The sequence below is a fragment of the Gobio gobio genome (assembly GCF_949357685.1).
Source record: "Gobio gobio genome assembly, chromosome: 3".
Taxonomy (NCBI): domain Eukaryota; kingdom Metazoa; phylum Chordata; class Actinopteri; order Cypriniformes; family Gobionidae; genus Gobio; species Gobio gobio.
This window is the reverse complement of record NC_137099.1, coordinates 39,376,632-39,392,709: the sequence shown is the minus strand read 5'-3', so window position 1 is coordinate 39,392,709 and position 16,078 is coordinate 39,376,632. Positions and strand designations below refer to the sequence as shown.

Genomic DNA, 16,078 nt, shown 5'->3' with positions numbered 1-16,078 from the left:
CATTGACTTTCATTATATGGACAAAAACCTTTGAAACATTATTTAAAGTATCTTTCAAAAAACACTACTGTGCAAAAGTTTTATTTTATTTTATTTAGTCTAGTCTCTTATGTTCTCTAAGTTAATTATTTGTCAAAAAATACAGTAAAATAATTTACTGATCATTTTTTTTTGATCAATTTAATGCATCTTTGCTAAATAAAAGTATTAATTTCTTAAAAAAAAAAAAAAGCCTTACTGACCCCAAACGTTTAAACGGTAATATATCTTTGTTTTCTGCAGAAAAAAAGAAAGTCATACAGGTTTGTAAAGACATGAGGTTGAATAAATGACCATTTTAATTTTACAGGGAACTAATCCTTTAAGCTTGTTAAGAAGCCTGGTTGTCACCTGTGTTCCAAAAACACATATAGTATTGATTCCCAGCTATGCTGGTCTTTTCGGCAGGAAAGGAGGGAGAGAGATTGAAAAAACTGCATCAACAAGAAGAAAATGAATGTATTAGGTGAGAGTCATAAGCATTGCACAGGCATCCATTCGCTCATGTCCCCCCACTGAGGCATTGTGGGAAGGTGCCATCTCTTCCCTGGCAGTCCCCAGGCTCTGTGTCACACCAGAGCTGTCAGCACCACATCACGCCGCACTGCCGCTTGGTGGGACGTGAGTCAGACGCACAGGTTCATATGAGCGTTGTGACTCAGTGGAACCGTGGGCCCTGGGGTGATGAGGCTGATTCAGTGCCCTGTGTCTGATTGTGAGTTGCCTTTTCTAAACTCGCTCATACATTGGAACAGAGGGCAAAACACCCACTGTAGTTTTAATTAAAGCTCTTATGTAGTGCAGGTCATCGCGGGGGACAGCTGGGAGACGGCACACACATGGCATCATTATTTAATTATGTGGTTTAGCGATGCTAATTCATGCTGGTAGTGTGGCAATACTAATCAAGTTGAATCTTTAAGATTGAAATATGGTCAAAACATCTTCCACTGATATTAAGTTTGATATCAACAAGTGCTCAAAGGTGTCAGAGGTGTAAGGAGATGATGCTTTGGGGGAAGTATAAATTATGCAAAAAATTTAAATCTTTGGAGAACTTTCGTACATTCATGGAACATAGAAGATGAAGTGGACAATATCTGTGACCGCTGATGATTGGACTCGGATGTTTTTCTCTATTGCAAGTAGTCTCACTTTCATCTTCACTGTCAGCAATGACGTTGTCTTTTTTTTCTCAAATACTTCTCATCAGATTCTTTCAAGGCCAAATAATCTGTGCTATGCTATTCACATTGCTACACAAGTGCTATACTTTTACTGTATATCAACAATTGTCTCATTTGTGTCTGTTTTTATTTCACCTAAGGAAGAAACAGACAAAGTTGTTAATTATTTAAAACATAACTGAGAACTCCATTGATCTATGAAAGAGTAGCATCTGAGCATTAAAAGTTTCTTCTGGGACATACTTTCCCTACTTTACTGAAGTAATGTGCCTCCTTTTTCAGAGGTAAGTAATACATCAGCAGTAAAATCGAGCAGGCAAGAAAGACATCACTTATCCTTATGTCTTTTAAAATAATGATTGATTTCAGAACTTAACATAGGATAGATGGCTTGCATTAGTTTTAACGGGTGCTCTAGGACCAATAAAAACCTTGGCATCTCAGTGCATGATAACAATGAAATTGACACCCTGACATTAGATTGCCCTGTAGACATATATATTTATCTCAGACACATCTTTCAACCAAGATCGTTGTGAGGAGTAAAGGGGCACTTTTAGCATCATTCCCTGTGACTTCAAGCCAGACGTGCCGACAAGTCAGACAACCCCTCCCATTGGGCCACTTTGAGACACTATTCCCATCAGGACTTTTGGTTTGGTCTCTGGCAGATACGAGCAGCCCCATGAAAATGTCCTTCAGGTCTTGCGTCCAAGGCCAATGCATCTGCTCTTTAATTGCCACCATTAAATCCTCTCTGATATGCCAAAAAAATGCTCTTTCTCCCCAACCACTTGCCCCCCTTTTCCTCGCCATGCCCCCATCAATCCTGAGGCTGCATTGCTTATGACAGCATTTGTAAAAAATGTGCCTATTTATGAGCAAACCACAAGTCCAAAGGGACGGGCACACACTCTCTGCATATCCAAAACGCCCCTTGCATGTTTATTGAACGGATCAGAATGCTGTGGTACATGCATAACTTAAAAAACCCTGGAGTCATTGATATGACCTACAAACCCAAAACACGCATCTCTGAATGCCTTGACATGATTAAAGACGCTTTTTTTGTCGTAAATCGCAGACTTTTTAAAATAAGTACATATATATTGCTTAACATTTGGCATCCTCTCTGCCTCTCATTCCATACAGAATAATGGCCAGGCGTTCATATTGCACCAGACATTTATTTAAAGGGGTTGTGTTGCATGATGACGGAATTTCTCTCCGGTTTATATATTTATTTATCTATTCATTTATTTATCTCTCTCTCTCTCCCTCCTTCCGGAGAGAGAAAAGGCGTGGCGCTGCATTTTAATTTGACGCCGAGCCAACCACCTTCATCAGAAGGTTAATTCAGCTGGTCTCCTCCACTTGTGTGGCATGCTCTCTCTCTCTCTCTTGCTCTCACTCCCTCTTTCTCCCCCTCTCTTGCTCTTCTAATGAAAGGTGAAAAAGGAGCACACAGTCCAATGTCAAGATAAAAAAAAACACCTTGTTGGCTCCCTGATCTGGATGTATAGATTCATCAACATGTTATCCAACACAGTGGCAGAACACACACTGACCTCTTGCCAACCTCGTTGTCTCCTTGTACCTGCAATTAGTAGTCCCCATGTCTAAGATATTTCAAGAATTTCAGACAAATTCAAAAGGAAGTAAATGTTCTCGTATAGCATGTGTATTGTGATCTCAAGGATGTCTAGAGCAATCACAGCTACAATGTCTCAAGCAATTTTAGCTACAACATTGCAAGATTTCAAACTGGAATGATACAAAAATAAATCGCTTTAGAAGTATCACAAGAGCAATAGTCTGATCTGGAACACATGGCGCGCAGACAAGAAGAGCGATACAAACAGTGAAACATCCCAGTGCTGTTGGATTTGAGAACCAGAACTAAGTGTTGTATTTTATCTGATAGTTGTTGTTTTTTATGTATGCAGATCCAGACAAGGTGATTAGTGAGCCAGGAAATGGACTCGCCCAGTGGAGACTCAATGAACAGCTCTTTCCCTGCCCTGTATGTGGCAAAGTGTTTGGTCGCCAACAGACTCTCTCCAGACATCTCTCCCTACACACAGGTGAGAATTCATGCTCACAAATAACGTTCAGTTTGGCTAGGCCGGTTAACCAAATTTACCAGCTACATTTTTCTGATCCACCATCTATCCTGGTATGAGCTGGTGCTTTCAGCAGAACTTTGCACTGTGAGCAAGGGACCATTGTAGTAATACATTTATACATACGTTTGTAATCACAACTACAATGTTAACTTAATTGGCTAACAGCCTATACCAGTTTACCAGGTGAAGGGCATCTGCTGGTTTTCAACAACATTTAGCTTGAGTTGCTGAAAATCAAGCTTTGTTGAATGTAATATTTTCACATTTCAAATACGTGTCCAACAACGGTGCATGTTGTCATTAGGACGAGTAATGCTGTAGGTAAGTAAATAAGGTTCACTGGACTAGATTACCCCTTCCTTTAAAGAGATTAGGCTACTGATTAGTCCTGGTGGGAAAAGTACCCAAGTAATTACTAAGCTATAAAGAAATCTCCCCGAGCTCTAAGCTCCCCTGGAGCACATCACAACCAAGACCAGCCTCGCCTGATCCTTGAACAATCGCATCCCGCAGGTCCCTGAGGAGCATCAATGAGCAGTCTGATCACGGTCCATCAAAATACATCTCAGTCTGGACTTCAAAACAAATAAATAAATAAATATAAAGACCTGTAGGGATGGTGAACCTCAAGGTTGGAGATCTTCTGATCTTAGAATAGGGACACCTTATAAACATCATCTATCAACATCATAAACACAATCTATCTGTACGTTTGCTTTATGAGTGCTCTTCTGTGTGTCTCTGCAGAAGAGAGGAAGTATAAGTGTCATTTGTGTCCATACGCGGCTAAGTGCAGAGCCAACCTCAACCAGCACCTCACCATCCACTCAGTCAAACTGGTGAACACAGATGCAGAGCAGATTGTTACCGCTGTTACCAACGAAGGCCCAGAGCTCAAACACTGCCTCTACTACTACAGCTGCCACGTCTGCGGCTTTCAAACAGAGCTTAACGCTCAGTTTGTTAGTCATATGTCTCTTCATGTGGACAAAGAGCAGTGGATGTTCTCTCTCTGCTGTAGCACCTGTGAGTATGTGGGTGTGGACGAGGCCGAGATGAAAGCTCACATCAGTGCAGGGCACGCAGGTAAGATCTCGCTATTCTTACATTTTAGACATTATCTGTTGAAATCTTGTTTTGGATGCTGGTGTGTGCACTAGGCTTTTTAACTAGCATGACTATCTTGGTCAACTATCTTTTCCAAAAAAGACCAGGCTGGTTAACCAGTTTTGCTAGTTAGCATCTTTCCAATGCTGGTTCTCCACCTTGACCAGCATCTAACCAGTATAAACCAGCTTGTTCTTTTCAAAAGGGTTCTAACATCTGATCTTGTTTTAAACACTTGGTAAACCTTGGCACTAAGTACAGCATAATATTTGCATTTTTCTTTTGAAACTCAAAATGATTCTGCTGAAGTTGCAACTAGGTATGTTCTGAGTGCAGGACTTCAGACTTCATGACTTTGGCATTGAAATTGTTAAGGAATCAGTTGTAAACTGACTAAGTGAGTTTTGTGAACATTTGGCCGTTTACACCGGGTATTAAGAAGCATTTTCATCAATCCGATCACAAGTGGACGACGGTAAATACAGATGTAAATGGGGTCTAAATTGTTTTGAGCTTGTCCACTTTCGACCACTTAAAGAGCCGAAAATTGATTTTACCAGATTGCTTTCGTAGTGTAAACACCCATGTTGTCGAATGTGTTCGAATAACCACAAAAGACTGCCTATTCTCCTTACTTAGGGCAAGATTTACTAAACAGGTCAAATTAGCATGTGAGCGCATTTCCAAAAAAGCACCAATGGGATTGGAAAGTTCTGCGCGTGATCTACTGACGACGTGCAAATTAAAGAACACAGACATGGCAGGATCATTTCCACAATCTACCAAGAGCAGCGCAAATTAGCATCTGGTTTAAGACATGTTTTTTTTGGACAGTAAATAATGGCGCAAATTCCAGTAAACTAATGACCGCAAACCTTAGTAAATCAACTTACATGATTAATTTAAAGGTGTCATGAATTGGCTTTTTAAATTTTTTTATCAACTTATGACGTTTGCATGGTTTTTACATTCAAAAACATCATAATGAATAAGTAATAGGCTATTTTCTGCCTTGGGTTTGAGGCTCTCTGAAGAAACGGTCGGTTTTGATGGGTGTGCCGTACTGAAGACTTGGAAGTAAACGCCCACGGCTAGGATTGGATAAGATTCGAGCGCGCAAGAAAAGAATTTCACTATTTAAGATAGCCCGTCGGCAGGCTGAAAAACACATAGCCACGGGGACGTTGGGCTTTTTAAAAAAGTCAAGTCCGAGCCCTGGCCCATAACGTTACACGTCTGAGTATGATCATGAATGAAGCAATAACACTTCAAAAAGAGGATTCTCCAGCTTGTGACCGCGTGCTAAGGTATGTAATCAATAGATTTCAAACGATCTGTAACAATTTTCAGATCCAATATAGAAGGCACAGCATTGTGTTCAATCTCAATATGTCTGCAAATCCAGTCTTGATCTGTATCTTGTTTACAATCGATTCCGTGGTGAAATTAAGTGAAGAAACGCGCAATGTCTTACGCACGTGAGCTGGAACCATCATGTTTATTGCTCAGTAGCGCGATCCGTTTAGCTCCATGAGTCGGTGGGCGGGCTTGAGGCGGTGCTTCTGCAACCTATTACGTCAGTGGTCGACATATTCTGAGATCGATCGTTTTCTGGGCCTGGTGTCGATAAAAGCTTTTCTTTGACTAACAAGGAAGTTTTCAGCTCTGAAACTTACACGATATTCTTATATCACGATTCACTTTTATATATCAAAGGCTCAAGGGAAAGTTAATTTCTCAATTCATCACCCCTTTAAATACTCTCCGTCAATAAATTTTGCGTCTGAAAGGGAAACTCCTACAAATGCATATGCAATAAGCTCAGCTGCAAAAATAACCCTGTCCATGCCTTTTCAGCGCTTATTTTTCATTGCATGTCTTTAGTAAATCCTGACAGTCGTTTTTTAAAGCCAAAAGAGGGTAATGTTAGTAAATCTGGCCCCTAATGCACAAACATTATGGGAAGCACACTAGCCAGGCAGGATTTACACTTTGTGAGACCTAAGTTTGGTTTGAAGATGAAAAACATACCAAATACAATGTTCTCTCTCCGTTCCTAATTTCGAACACATACCCACAGCATTTGGTGTGGTCTTGCGGCTATCAGGGCAGAAACGAAAGCTGCTGCTCTCCGTTAACGCTCTTAATGTAAATTGCACAAGCTTATTTCATCCATTAGATTGAAAGATCTGAAAAGCCCATACATTTACCCACCCACAGAGCGCATTTACCCCCCTTCGTCCCCTCAAAGAAATCATGACAGAAGCGGTCAAAGTGGACAAAAGAGACGGATTAAAACAACAGGTGTGAACGGGAATGTGTCTCCCTTGCCTACTTGTGATCCGATCGGCAAAACGCATCTTAATACCAGGTGTAAACAGGGCCTTTGTGACTGACTCATTTGTTGCATACAAAAAAAACATTAGCTTGCACTGTAAAGACGTAATTAGCTATTGCCGCTTTGCGAGATGTTATTTGATTTTTGTTCGCACATTTCTTTCGCATTTGCAATCATTTTATTTGTAGTCTTTAGGCATTTCATTTTACGAGACATTTTAGTATTTACGTTTGCTTTGTTTTACAAGATTATGACCTTTTAGCATAACCTCAAAATCTGTTTGTCAGCTTTCAAGATGTTGGGTTGCGGCAGGGCATCCAGTTTGACTGAACACTGAACAGGTTACGAAGTGGATGGGAAACCTGTTTGAAAACAGTGGTTATTTTTTATGTTCCATTTGGTGGCGCTAGTGGTGCAGAAATTACACCGTTAAGGTCTGAATCAATGGGTGGACATTGTTGACACAGAAACTCACCCGGGTTATTACAGACAAACACCTCAATCATCAGGTTTCTGCGTGGGGTTAGTTTTTAGTCATCATAGAACTGACTGAGGGTTCGCATTTGAGTGGGTGTGTGAGTTTATATTTACTGTGATGCCTGGTGTTATTAGACTCAAGGAGGGTGAAAAAATCGATAGCCCTAGTCGCTCATAACAATCCAAGTAGCCCAACGCCGCCACGTCTCCCCCACACTCACCCTCACGCCACGGAGCTCGAGTCTACTTTCGGAAAGACAGTGAGCTCTGAGAGTGACAGCAAAAGGACAAGTTGCTTTGTCAATTGTGATTTAGCGCCCTGCCAGAGACACCTCTTGCTGCAGATTAGCTGACCTCAGGTCAGCGCCTACCAGCCTGCACTTCTTTGTCGCCTGCTTAGGAAGGTGGCCGAGAGTTGCGCCTGTCACCGAGGTGCCCGTCTGGCACATCCACACGCTTTGCTCTATACAGCAGGTGTTCAGCTAAACCCAGAAGCTAATTCGTTGTGGTATTTCAAGCAATGTCTACCACTTACAGTAGCCTTAAAGAGGCCGTTTAGTTCACTCACGGATATGAAGTCCTGCTCTTCATAACGCATACGAGTCACACAGCACATCTGTATTCAAAGATGTCACTGCAGCTGACAAAAGATTAAACATGACCACCCACTCTGTATTCCGCATGTGTTCTTTCAAAAGAACGGAAGTCTTAACATGTGAGCGAAGCGCGTGTACGAGCTGGTATCGGCCATTTCGTGAGCTCTGAGAGCCCTAGGGGAGAGCCATGGCCTGAGATGCTCCCGCCATCTTAGCTGTGGCGGCCCTGACCTAGGCAGCCCCCCTCCCCTGCCGCTCTCAGGCACAGCGTAGATCAATAAGAGCGCAGGCTTGAGTGTTCTGGCTGCTTGGATACAGAAGTCAGGCTAAACCCACAAGAGTGCCTCTTAGGGAAGAGAGCCCACCTCCCCTGACTTTTAAGGCTTAATATCGCACTGCTCTAGGCATACATATTCACTCACTGAGAGGATCCCGATCAATTGCGGGATTTTTCTGCCTTTAGCTTTACTCATTACAGAATTCATTATCAAACCTTGAGCGCTGAAAGATGTTCCCGCCTAATTCTCTGATGGCTTAAGCTAAGCTGAGTCTTTGATACCATCATGTCATTCAAATACGGAGTTTGTCTTATATTCAGGAAGTGACCCTCAATATCTTCTTTTTTATCCCACACAGGTCTCAATTCCAGAAGCCCTCTCAGTGAGACCAAGAGCACTTCCTCCTCTCTCTCAGCCCTCAGCGACTCCCTCAACAGCTCTGAAGGTGGAGATGTTGCCCAAGGTAACGAAGAACTAAAAAGCCTTTTGGCCCCGCCTTCTTCTGTGGGCAGCCAATCAAGCTCAGGCCCAGGAACAGAGGAAAAGGCAGAGAAAGGTGAGACTTTTATCAGTTACACGTATTAATTTCATCCCAGAACTAATTAAAGATGATCTCAGGCATGTTTCCATCATCAAAAATGAAAAATGTTTAAAATGATGTACACTCCAGTTGTATAAGTAGCCTTATAAAAGATTATTTAATTTACATGGCGCAGGTCGCCTCATCGTGGCCGCCATGTTGAGATCACCTGACCAGCTGATTACTACTCACTTTATCACAGTATATTTTTTAAAAGTTTTTTGTTTTTATTGTTTGTTTGTTTTTCAGCAAGGACACATTCATTTGATCAAATGGTTCAATAAAGCGTTACTATTGTAAATAAATTCTGTTCTTTTGAGCTTTCTATTCATCAAAGTATCTCCGTTTCCACAAAAATATTAAGCAGCTGTTTTCAACATAGTAATAATAAGAAATGTTTCTTGAGCACCAAATCAGCATATTAGAATGATTTATGAAGGATCATGTGACTGAAGACTGGAGTAATGATGCATCACAGGAATAAATTACAACTTAAAATATATTCAGATAGACAACAGTTATTTTAAAATATAATTTTTATTACCGTTTTACTTGTTTTACTGTACTTTTGAGCAAATAAATTCAGCATTAGAGAGATTTCTTTTAAAAAGTTGTTTTGACCCCGAAACTTATGAATGGTAGTGTAGATATAGAAAATATATATATTTTTTTTTTTAAACATTAACTATTTATTTAAACTCTGATAAGCATTACGTAACTTTAGAATTGTAGGTAAGGATGTTAAAGAAAGTTATTATAAAGTGTTAATTATAAAATGTAGCATTTATTTTATACTGGCAGTCTCTGTGTTGGTCCCTGGGTCTATGAATGTTGAAAACCCCTGCCTTAAGGCCTGTACACACCGGGACGAATGTCGTGCGCACTTATCGCCAGCGTTTTTCGAGCCGTTTTTCGGCGCGTATTGAGTGTTCACTGGCGATGCGCCGAGTGAATGTGCAAATTCGGTAGATGGCGCTCCCGGTACACAAGGTGGTGCTGCGCCATTTTATGCTTCTGACACTCGCTTGTCACACAGAAGAAGAAGAGATGCCGCATTAGCAGCTCATCTTCTTCTTTTGCTGCGTCCGAAAACCTAGGCAGCTGACGCATTGCCTCACTGCCTTATCAGACAATGGCTTGGAAGGCAGCGTTTGTGCATGAAGGCACCTCACGAAACTGATTTCGGACAGACTACTTAGTTCATGTATGTAATAATGGTTCATGTAACCGTTTAATGATCTACAGCAAATTAGAGAGAGCTTTGGTGAGAACTAAACAAATATTTAATTACTACATTAGTAATTTCTTTCTAGAAATGACATCAGAAGTAGAAAATGTTGGTAAAAAACGTACATTTACATACAAACTGACCAGCAAACGCAACTTTCGGACGCCATCTTTTTTTTCCAGCTCAACTGTCACAGAATGGAAAGCACAGGATTGTGGGATATCAAAGGCAGCGAAGGATACAAATATGCTGCCTTCAAAACTCGATCATGTGAAGGTATCTCAGGAGATTAGCTAACATTAGATTCGGACGTGCCTTGATGCCTTCCTACCTTGAAATGTGTCCTCAGTAGGCAGCATTTTCCAGGTTTCGGACGCAGCCTTTGTGTACGTACATCTTCTTCGTCGTATCAATGTGTGCACGGCAAGACCGTTTTGTGCTTGAGCGCCTTCAGCAGCTCCAGGCACGTGAACAAAAGCGCAGATCTCATTGGTCAGCCAGTTTTTAACACACCGCGTCCAAACAAAAAACCTAATAAATGACACTTTTATGCCTGCCGTTTTGCGCGTCGTGTGCACACTCACATAGGCGCTCTTTGTTTAGCACGAAAATCGTCCCGGTGTGAACAGGCCTTTAAGAGAATTATTGAGCTATAAAATGGATTAAATGTCTAATTTTTGGACGATCCAGTTCTTTATAATCCACTCATTATGCTGACACAATATAAGATAATGTTTAGAGATGATTTGATAATGGCATGCGTTTTTTCTCCTCTCTGTAACCCCACAGGCTTTGAATGCGTCTTCTGCAACTTTGTGTGTAAAACTCGGCCCATGTACGAGCGGCACCTACAGATCCACCTGATCACGCGCATGTTTGAGTGCGACGTCTGCCACAAATTCATGAAGACACCTGAGCAGCTCCTGGAGCACAAGAAGTGCCACACCGTCCCCGCTGGAGGGCTCAAGTAAGGAAAGCAAGTACAGCACGTGCCTCCCCGCAACCTCACAAAACCCCGCCCCCACCCTACCTACCCCCTCAGGCAGGACACAGCCCAGGTTTTAAACAGAGTCTATCCAGGAGCACTGGTCGAGGATCAGGCTGGATTCACAACAGTGGGTGTTCCAGATATGAGCAAAGTTCATCGATCAGTGCTTCAGGGTAACCTCTCTGAGGAGGAGCCAGTACAGTAGAAGCATGTTTTAGAGTTCCTGAATGTGCCTAAAACATTTATCAGCACACAATGCTAATATAATGCTACTTATAACCTCACTTTACTGCTAATACTTTTTTTTAATTCATGTTGTTCCAAACTTGATTTTCTTTTCGTGGAAGATGATTTTCTTTCGTGGAACGCAAAGAAGAAATTTAGCAGAAAACCCAATTTGCTCTTTTCCATACAGTTACAATTAATTGGGACTGGAACTTTCAGGTTTCAAAAAGAATGCTAACAGCATGAAAGTATCAAAAGTTGTCCATACACTGTCCGAGTCTTTTGAAGCCATATGTTATATTTTTGTAAGGAACAGACCAAAATTGAAGTGGTTATTCACTGAAGATCTTGATACATGCCCTAGCCTAGAGTTCATGAGAGAAGTAGTCATGTCTAAATCCTAGTTCAAGAGTTCTAGTTTTAATCTAGTCGATGAATCCAGAAAAAAACCCCGAAATATTCATTCAAATTTTTTAGCCATAACACACCAAACCAGCGTCAAAGAATTATTTGGGCCAAAAAGCAGCGCTTGAACACACCGCAAAGACTACAGCCGATTACCAACTAGCATGTGCATTCTCCGCCTTCATGTAGAAAACTGATTATATCAGCAGATATCGGAATACGTCCTGAACTAGGACTGCAGATATACACACCATAAACAAAGCAGCGCTTGCTTTGAATATCAATCATGCTGATCGCTTTCTTCATTCCAGGCGGCTCATGATATGAAAATATTCACGTATTGGAATGCTCAGGTTAGATGATGTAAAAACAACAGCCTTTTGTCTGTGCCGTCTTGACTTCTTTGCTCGCTTGCATCACTTTCGTTTACTTACTCGCTAAACTGAATAGCCAATCAGCTCTCACTGACACTCCTGACTGCGATTCAACATGCTGAATTAGGCGAACTACCATTGACGTGAGCACGACTAGAGCGATTTATGGAACACACCGCAACACCCTGTGTCAGGGCCCTTTGACTGATCAGAATGATCTGGTTGTAGCAGTTCTGAAGTCTGAACAACCTATTGAAGGAAAAGATTTTTCATGAATAACACATTTGTCTGTTCATCACTTACCTTTAGAAGACTAGAAGAATTTAGCATGTTAGTAATATGGACCACTTGTATGGTTCTTTTGTATCCTTTTTGAAGCTTGAAAGTTCCTGGTCTATTCATTGTAGTTTCAAAGATAAGAAAATGTATCTTTCATGCTCTATGTAAGAGAATTAAAAAAATGGGTTTGGAACAACATGGTGAGTGAATAATAACTAATCTGGCATTGTATGGTTAAAAAGTTTAAACCAATTTATTGAATTACACTTTAATTTAGGGAATAATAAAAGCCTTTTCTTTTTCCCCCCTAATTAATCAATGTTTGGGAAGTAGGGCTCCCCATATGCATTTCCACTTTGCAAGTCATTGACAGTCAGGGATGCCAATTCTACATAGGTAAGCACACAAATCACAGGCACTTTCAGGAACAAGCCCCTTCCTCTGGAAAGCCTGTGGTAGACATTACTGCAAAAGGTCCGGGCCCGCATGTGAAAATATATCTGAAGAAATCACAACAAGCCAGTCAGCACTAGTCCATCTGTTGAGCAGCTCCACTGCCAAGACCATTAGGCTACAGTTCACACTGTTCTTTCTCAGCCTGTCATAACCGCCACCACAGTTACAACAACACATTTAAACACAATGAATACTCATCTGAAGGCAAATAGACACCCAATTTTCAAACACTTACAAGAAGAACTGACCCCCAAGTGGATATCTTATTTTAATTTTTTTGTTTTATGAAACTGAACAAACACAAAGTCCAGTCTTTGATATTTTCTGTTGTACTTGTCTAGTTGTTTGACATACATAATTCATGTCTTAAGGTCATGTATTTCAGATTTCATTGCCTCATCTTGTCATTTATGGCTATGCTTTCCCATGCTAGACACATTTGTTAGATTGTAGTTATCACTCATTAGAGCGCTTAGCCATTACAAGCCACAGGTAAAGGAGGAAAATAAACCTAAAACAGTAGCTTCTCTAACTTGGAGGGACAGACAGTATTTTACTAAAAGACTATTTTGCATTCATGATTTAAAAAAAAGTGCCATTTGAGCATTTTCTATTCCTAATATGCCCTTAAAAGTTTGAAAATATGGTATGCCTTTAAAAATGGGGATTTTAAGATAGTAATGATTGTGAATAAAGACAGGCCTTCTATATTCTGACTTTTATTTAAAGGATTAGTTCACTTCAAAATAAAAAATTCATGATATTTTACTCACCCCCATCTCATCCAAGATGTTCATGTCTTTCTTTCTTTAGTCGAAAAGAAATAATGTTTTTTTGAGGAAAACATTCCAGGATTTTTCTCCACATCATAGACTTCCATGGCAACCAAAATGTTGAAGGTCCAAATCAATGCAGTTTCAAAGGGCTTCAGAGGCTCTGTGCGATCCCAGACGAGGAATAGGGTCTTATCTAGCCAAACTATCGGCCATTTAAAAAAAAAATTATATACTTTTTAAACTAAATTGCTCATTTTGCGCTGCTTTGCGACGTGCCACGGATTGCGCAATCGCGTCGAAAAGGTCACGCTAGACATAGGCGAAAGTACAAACGCCCTTTACCAAAAAAACACTCCCATCTTCAACTTCAAAATCATCCAACATCATTGTTTTACCTTTTTTTTACTAAAGGACATTTGTATTAGTCTTCGCGTGTGTGCTTTGTAAACACGGGGGGCGGTACTTCTGCCTACATCTAGCATGACCTTTCCGACGTGATTGCGCAATCCTTGGCACGTCGCAGAGCAGCGCAAGATGAGCAATTTAGGTTAAAAAGTATATTCATTTAAAAAAATAAAATGACTAGATAATTCGCTAGATAAGACCCTATTCCTCGTCTGGGATTGTGCAAAGCCCTTCAAAGCCCTTTGCATTGATTTGGACCTTCAACATTTTGGTTGCCATGGAAGTCTATGATGTGGAGAAAAAATGTTTTCCTCAAAAAACGTAATTTCTTATCGACTGAAGAAAGACAAACACAAACATCTTGGATGAGATGGAGGTGAGTAAATTATCAGGACATTTTCATTTTGAAGTGAACTAATCCTTTAAAAATGTATCAGATGGGAACTTATTTGAAAGGGACATGTAATCTACAGTTTATTATTCTCTTTTAATTTGTTAGCTCTCATATAAAAGAGGCTGGAAAAACAAATCCTCCATTTAATATTTTGTATTTCTAGTATTTGAGCAAAAACATTTCTGTGCTCTAAATTTCCACAGAAAGGGTTTTTTTCCGGTCAGTATCTTAAACAATTGATGTTTTATCTGTGCATTCTTACATTTTGAATCTGTAATGGTTCAATGACTCTGGAGTTTAAGTGTGTGTGTGTGGTCGGCATTAACGTTACATTATATGTATAGCAGCTGACTGCTTACAAATCACTGCATGTTTTTTTTTTCACGGGATCTTTCTCTCACAGCAGGGTTCCAGTTGGCTGGATTAATGTCTGCTTATGAATATTCCATACAAGGTGTCATAGTTTGGAACTGGACTGTATATTTTTGTATATAAATACTTGTACTTAAGTGTCCTTATCTTAGACATGTAGTCTCTGGGGATTCTCTGCTAATTCTATACTATTTACATAATCCTATATAAAATCCAAGAAAAGCAGCAGTAAATGCACCCCATGGGAGTATGTTATTCCTCAGAGGTTGCTTTTTCATAGCACGGGCAAATTCTAAGTATCAACCTTGTCTCAAATGTTTCTCCAAAAATTGCTTAGGAAAAATACCTAATGAGAAATGAGCTATAAGATTATAGAGCTATGATATTCAAGATTTTTCAAGAGACTCAAGACTTCAAGAGTCCTCAAGATGACTTTCATGTTTTTCATATAAAATTGCTTTTACCAACACTTTACCTTTACATCTCTTTTCTGAGTAAAATGTTAAGTATTTTTGTATTGTTCGCCAATATTAAAAACATTAATCAAATACCTTTTAAAGAAAATTTATTTTTTATACTTTATTGATCCTTTACTGGAAATTATGCGAGTTACGATAAGTTCACGTTTACCCTACTGCCAATTCCTTTGTTGGATGCATACACTTTTACATCAAATTGTTACATTTATTCTTAAAACAAGAAAACTATTTGCTAAAATAAAACTTTAAATCTAGTGCCATGTTACTTTTCAAGTCATTTTATTCAGGACTGGGTGCAGTGTCTGAAAATATGCTTCCTTATTGTCGTCTTTGCTACCCTTATAATATGTTTGTTATTACATTGTTAACCCTCAAAATAAGGCACTATGCAGCTGCTTTTGGTTCAACAAAATGTTCACAAATTATAAACTAATTTGTGGTCTCTTATACAAACTCCAGAGTCGTTGCACAATGAAGATTCAAAACATAAGAGCACAAAACCCAATAGTGATCAAATACATTTTGCTCACTGTCAGCTGACGGGAGTCTTGCTGTATTATGGCTGCCCAGCTGCTTTTTTAGTCAGGGCGAGAGAGTTTCACAGCGCTCTAGTTCAGTGTTGAGGTAGAGAGGCGCCCTTCACAGTGTGCTTTCTGAGGTCATTCTGTTCTGCAGGGTTTGTGAAGCGCTTTGGGGCCCTGAGCAGATGAAAGGTGCTATTTAAATGTAAGTGCCACTCATTTATTCATTTACCTTCATCTGATTCCCGTTCCAACCTGTCCGCAACCACACTGCCATACGCACACACACACACTCACTCACCCTCTAACATGTAGCAGTGTACACACAGACTGTAGCTTGTATACACGACAGAGGGTAAGACACACTAAATGCCTCCTTCATCCCTTCCCTTTGTCCATTCTGTGTGTTCTTCATTTCATTTAAGAGAACAGTGTGTTTTCTCATTCG

At 40.2% G+C, this 16,078-nt stretch overlaps 1 protein-coding gene across 5 annotated transcripts in view; it reads left to right on the top strand.

Moving 5' to 3' along the window:
• Positions 1-16,078, top strand: part of znf827 (zinc finger protein 827) — a 90,873-nt gene that overhangs the window by 70,335 nt on the left and 4,460 nt on the right. For 2 of the 5 annotated variants that reach the window (XM_079813324.1, XM_079813323.1), the window contains exons 9-13: positions 3,173-3,310; positions 4,100-4,438; positions 8,507-8,704; positions 10,746-10,923; positions 15,785-15,835. In XM_079813324.1, the coding sequence (XP_079669450.1) occupies positions 3,173-3,310; positions 4,100-4,438; positions 8,507-8,704; positions 10,746-10,923; positions 15,785-15,833 (902 nt within the window). In that variant the 3' untranslated portion in view covers positions 15,834-15,835. Of the gene's footprint in view, positions 1-3,172; positions 3,311-4,099; positions 4,439-8,506; positions 8,705-10,745; positions 10,924-12,560; positions 12,624-15,784; positions 15,838-16,078 lie in introns of those variants that run through there. The other 3 variants (XM_079813321.1, XM_079813322.1, XM_079813325.1) reach the window with 2 other exon arrangements.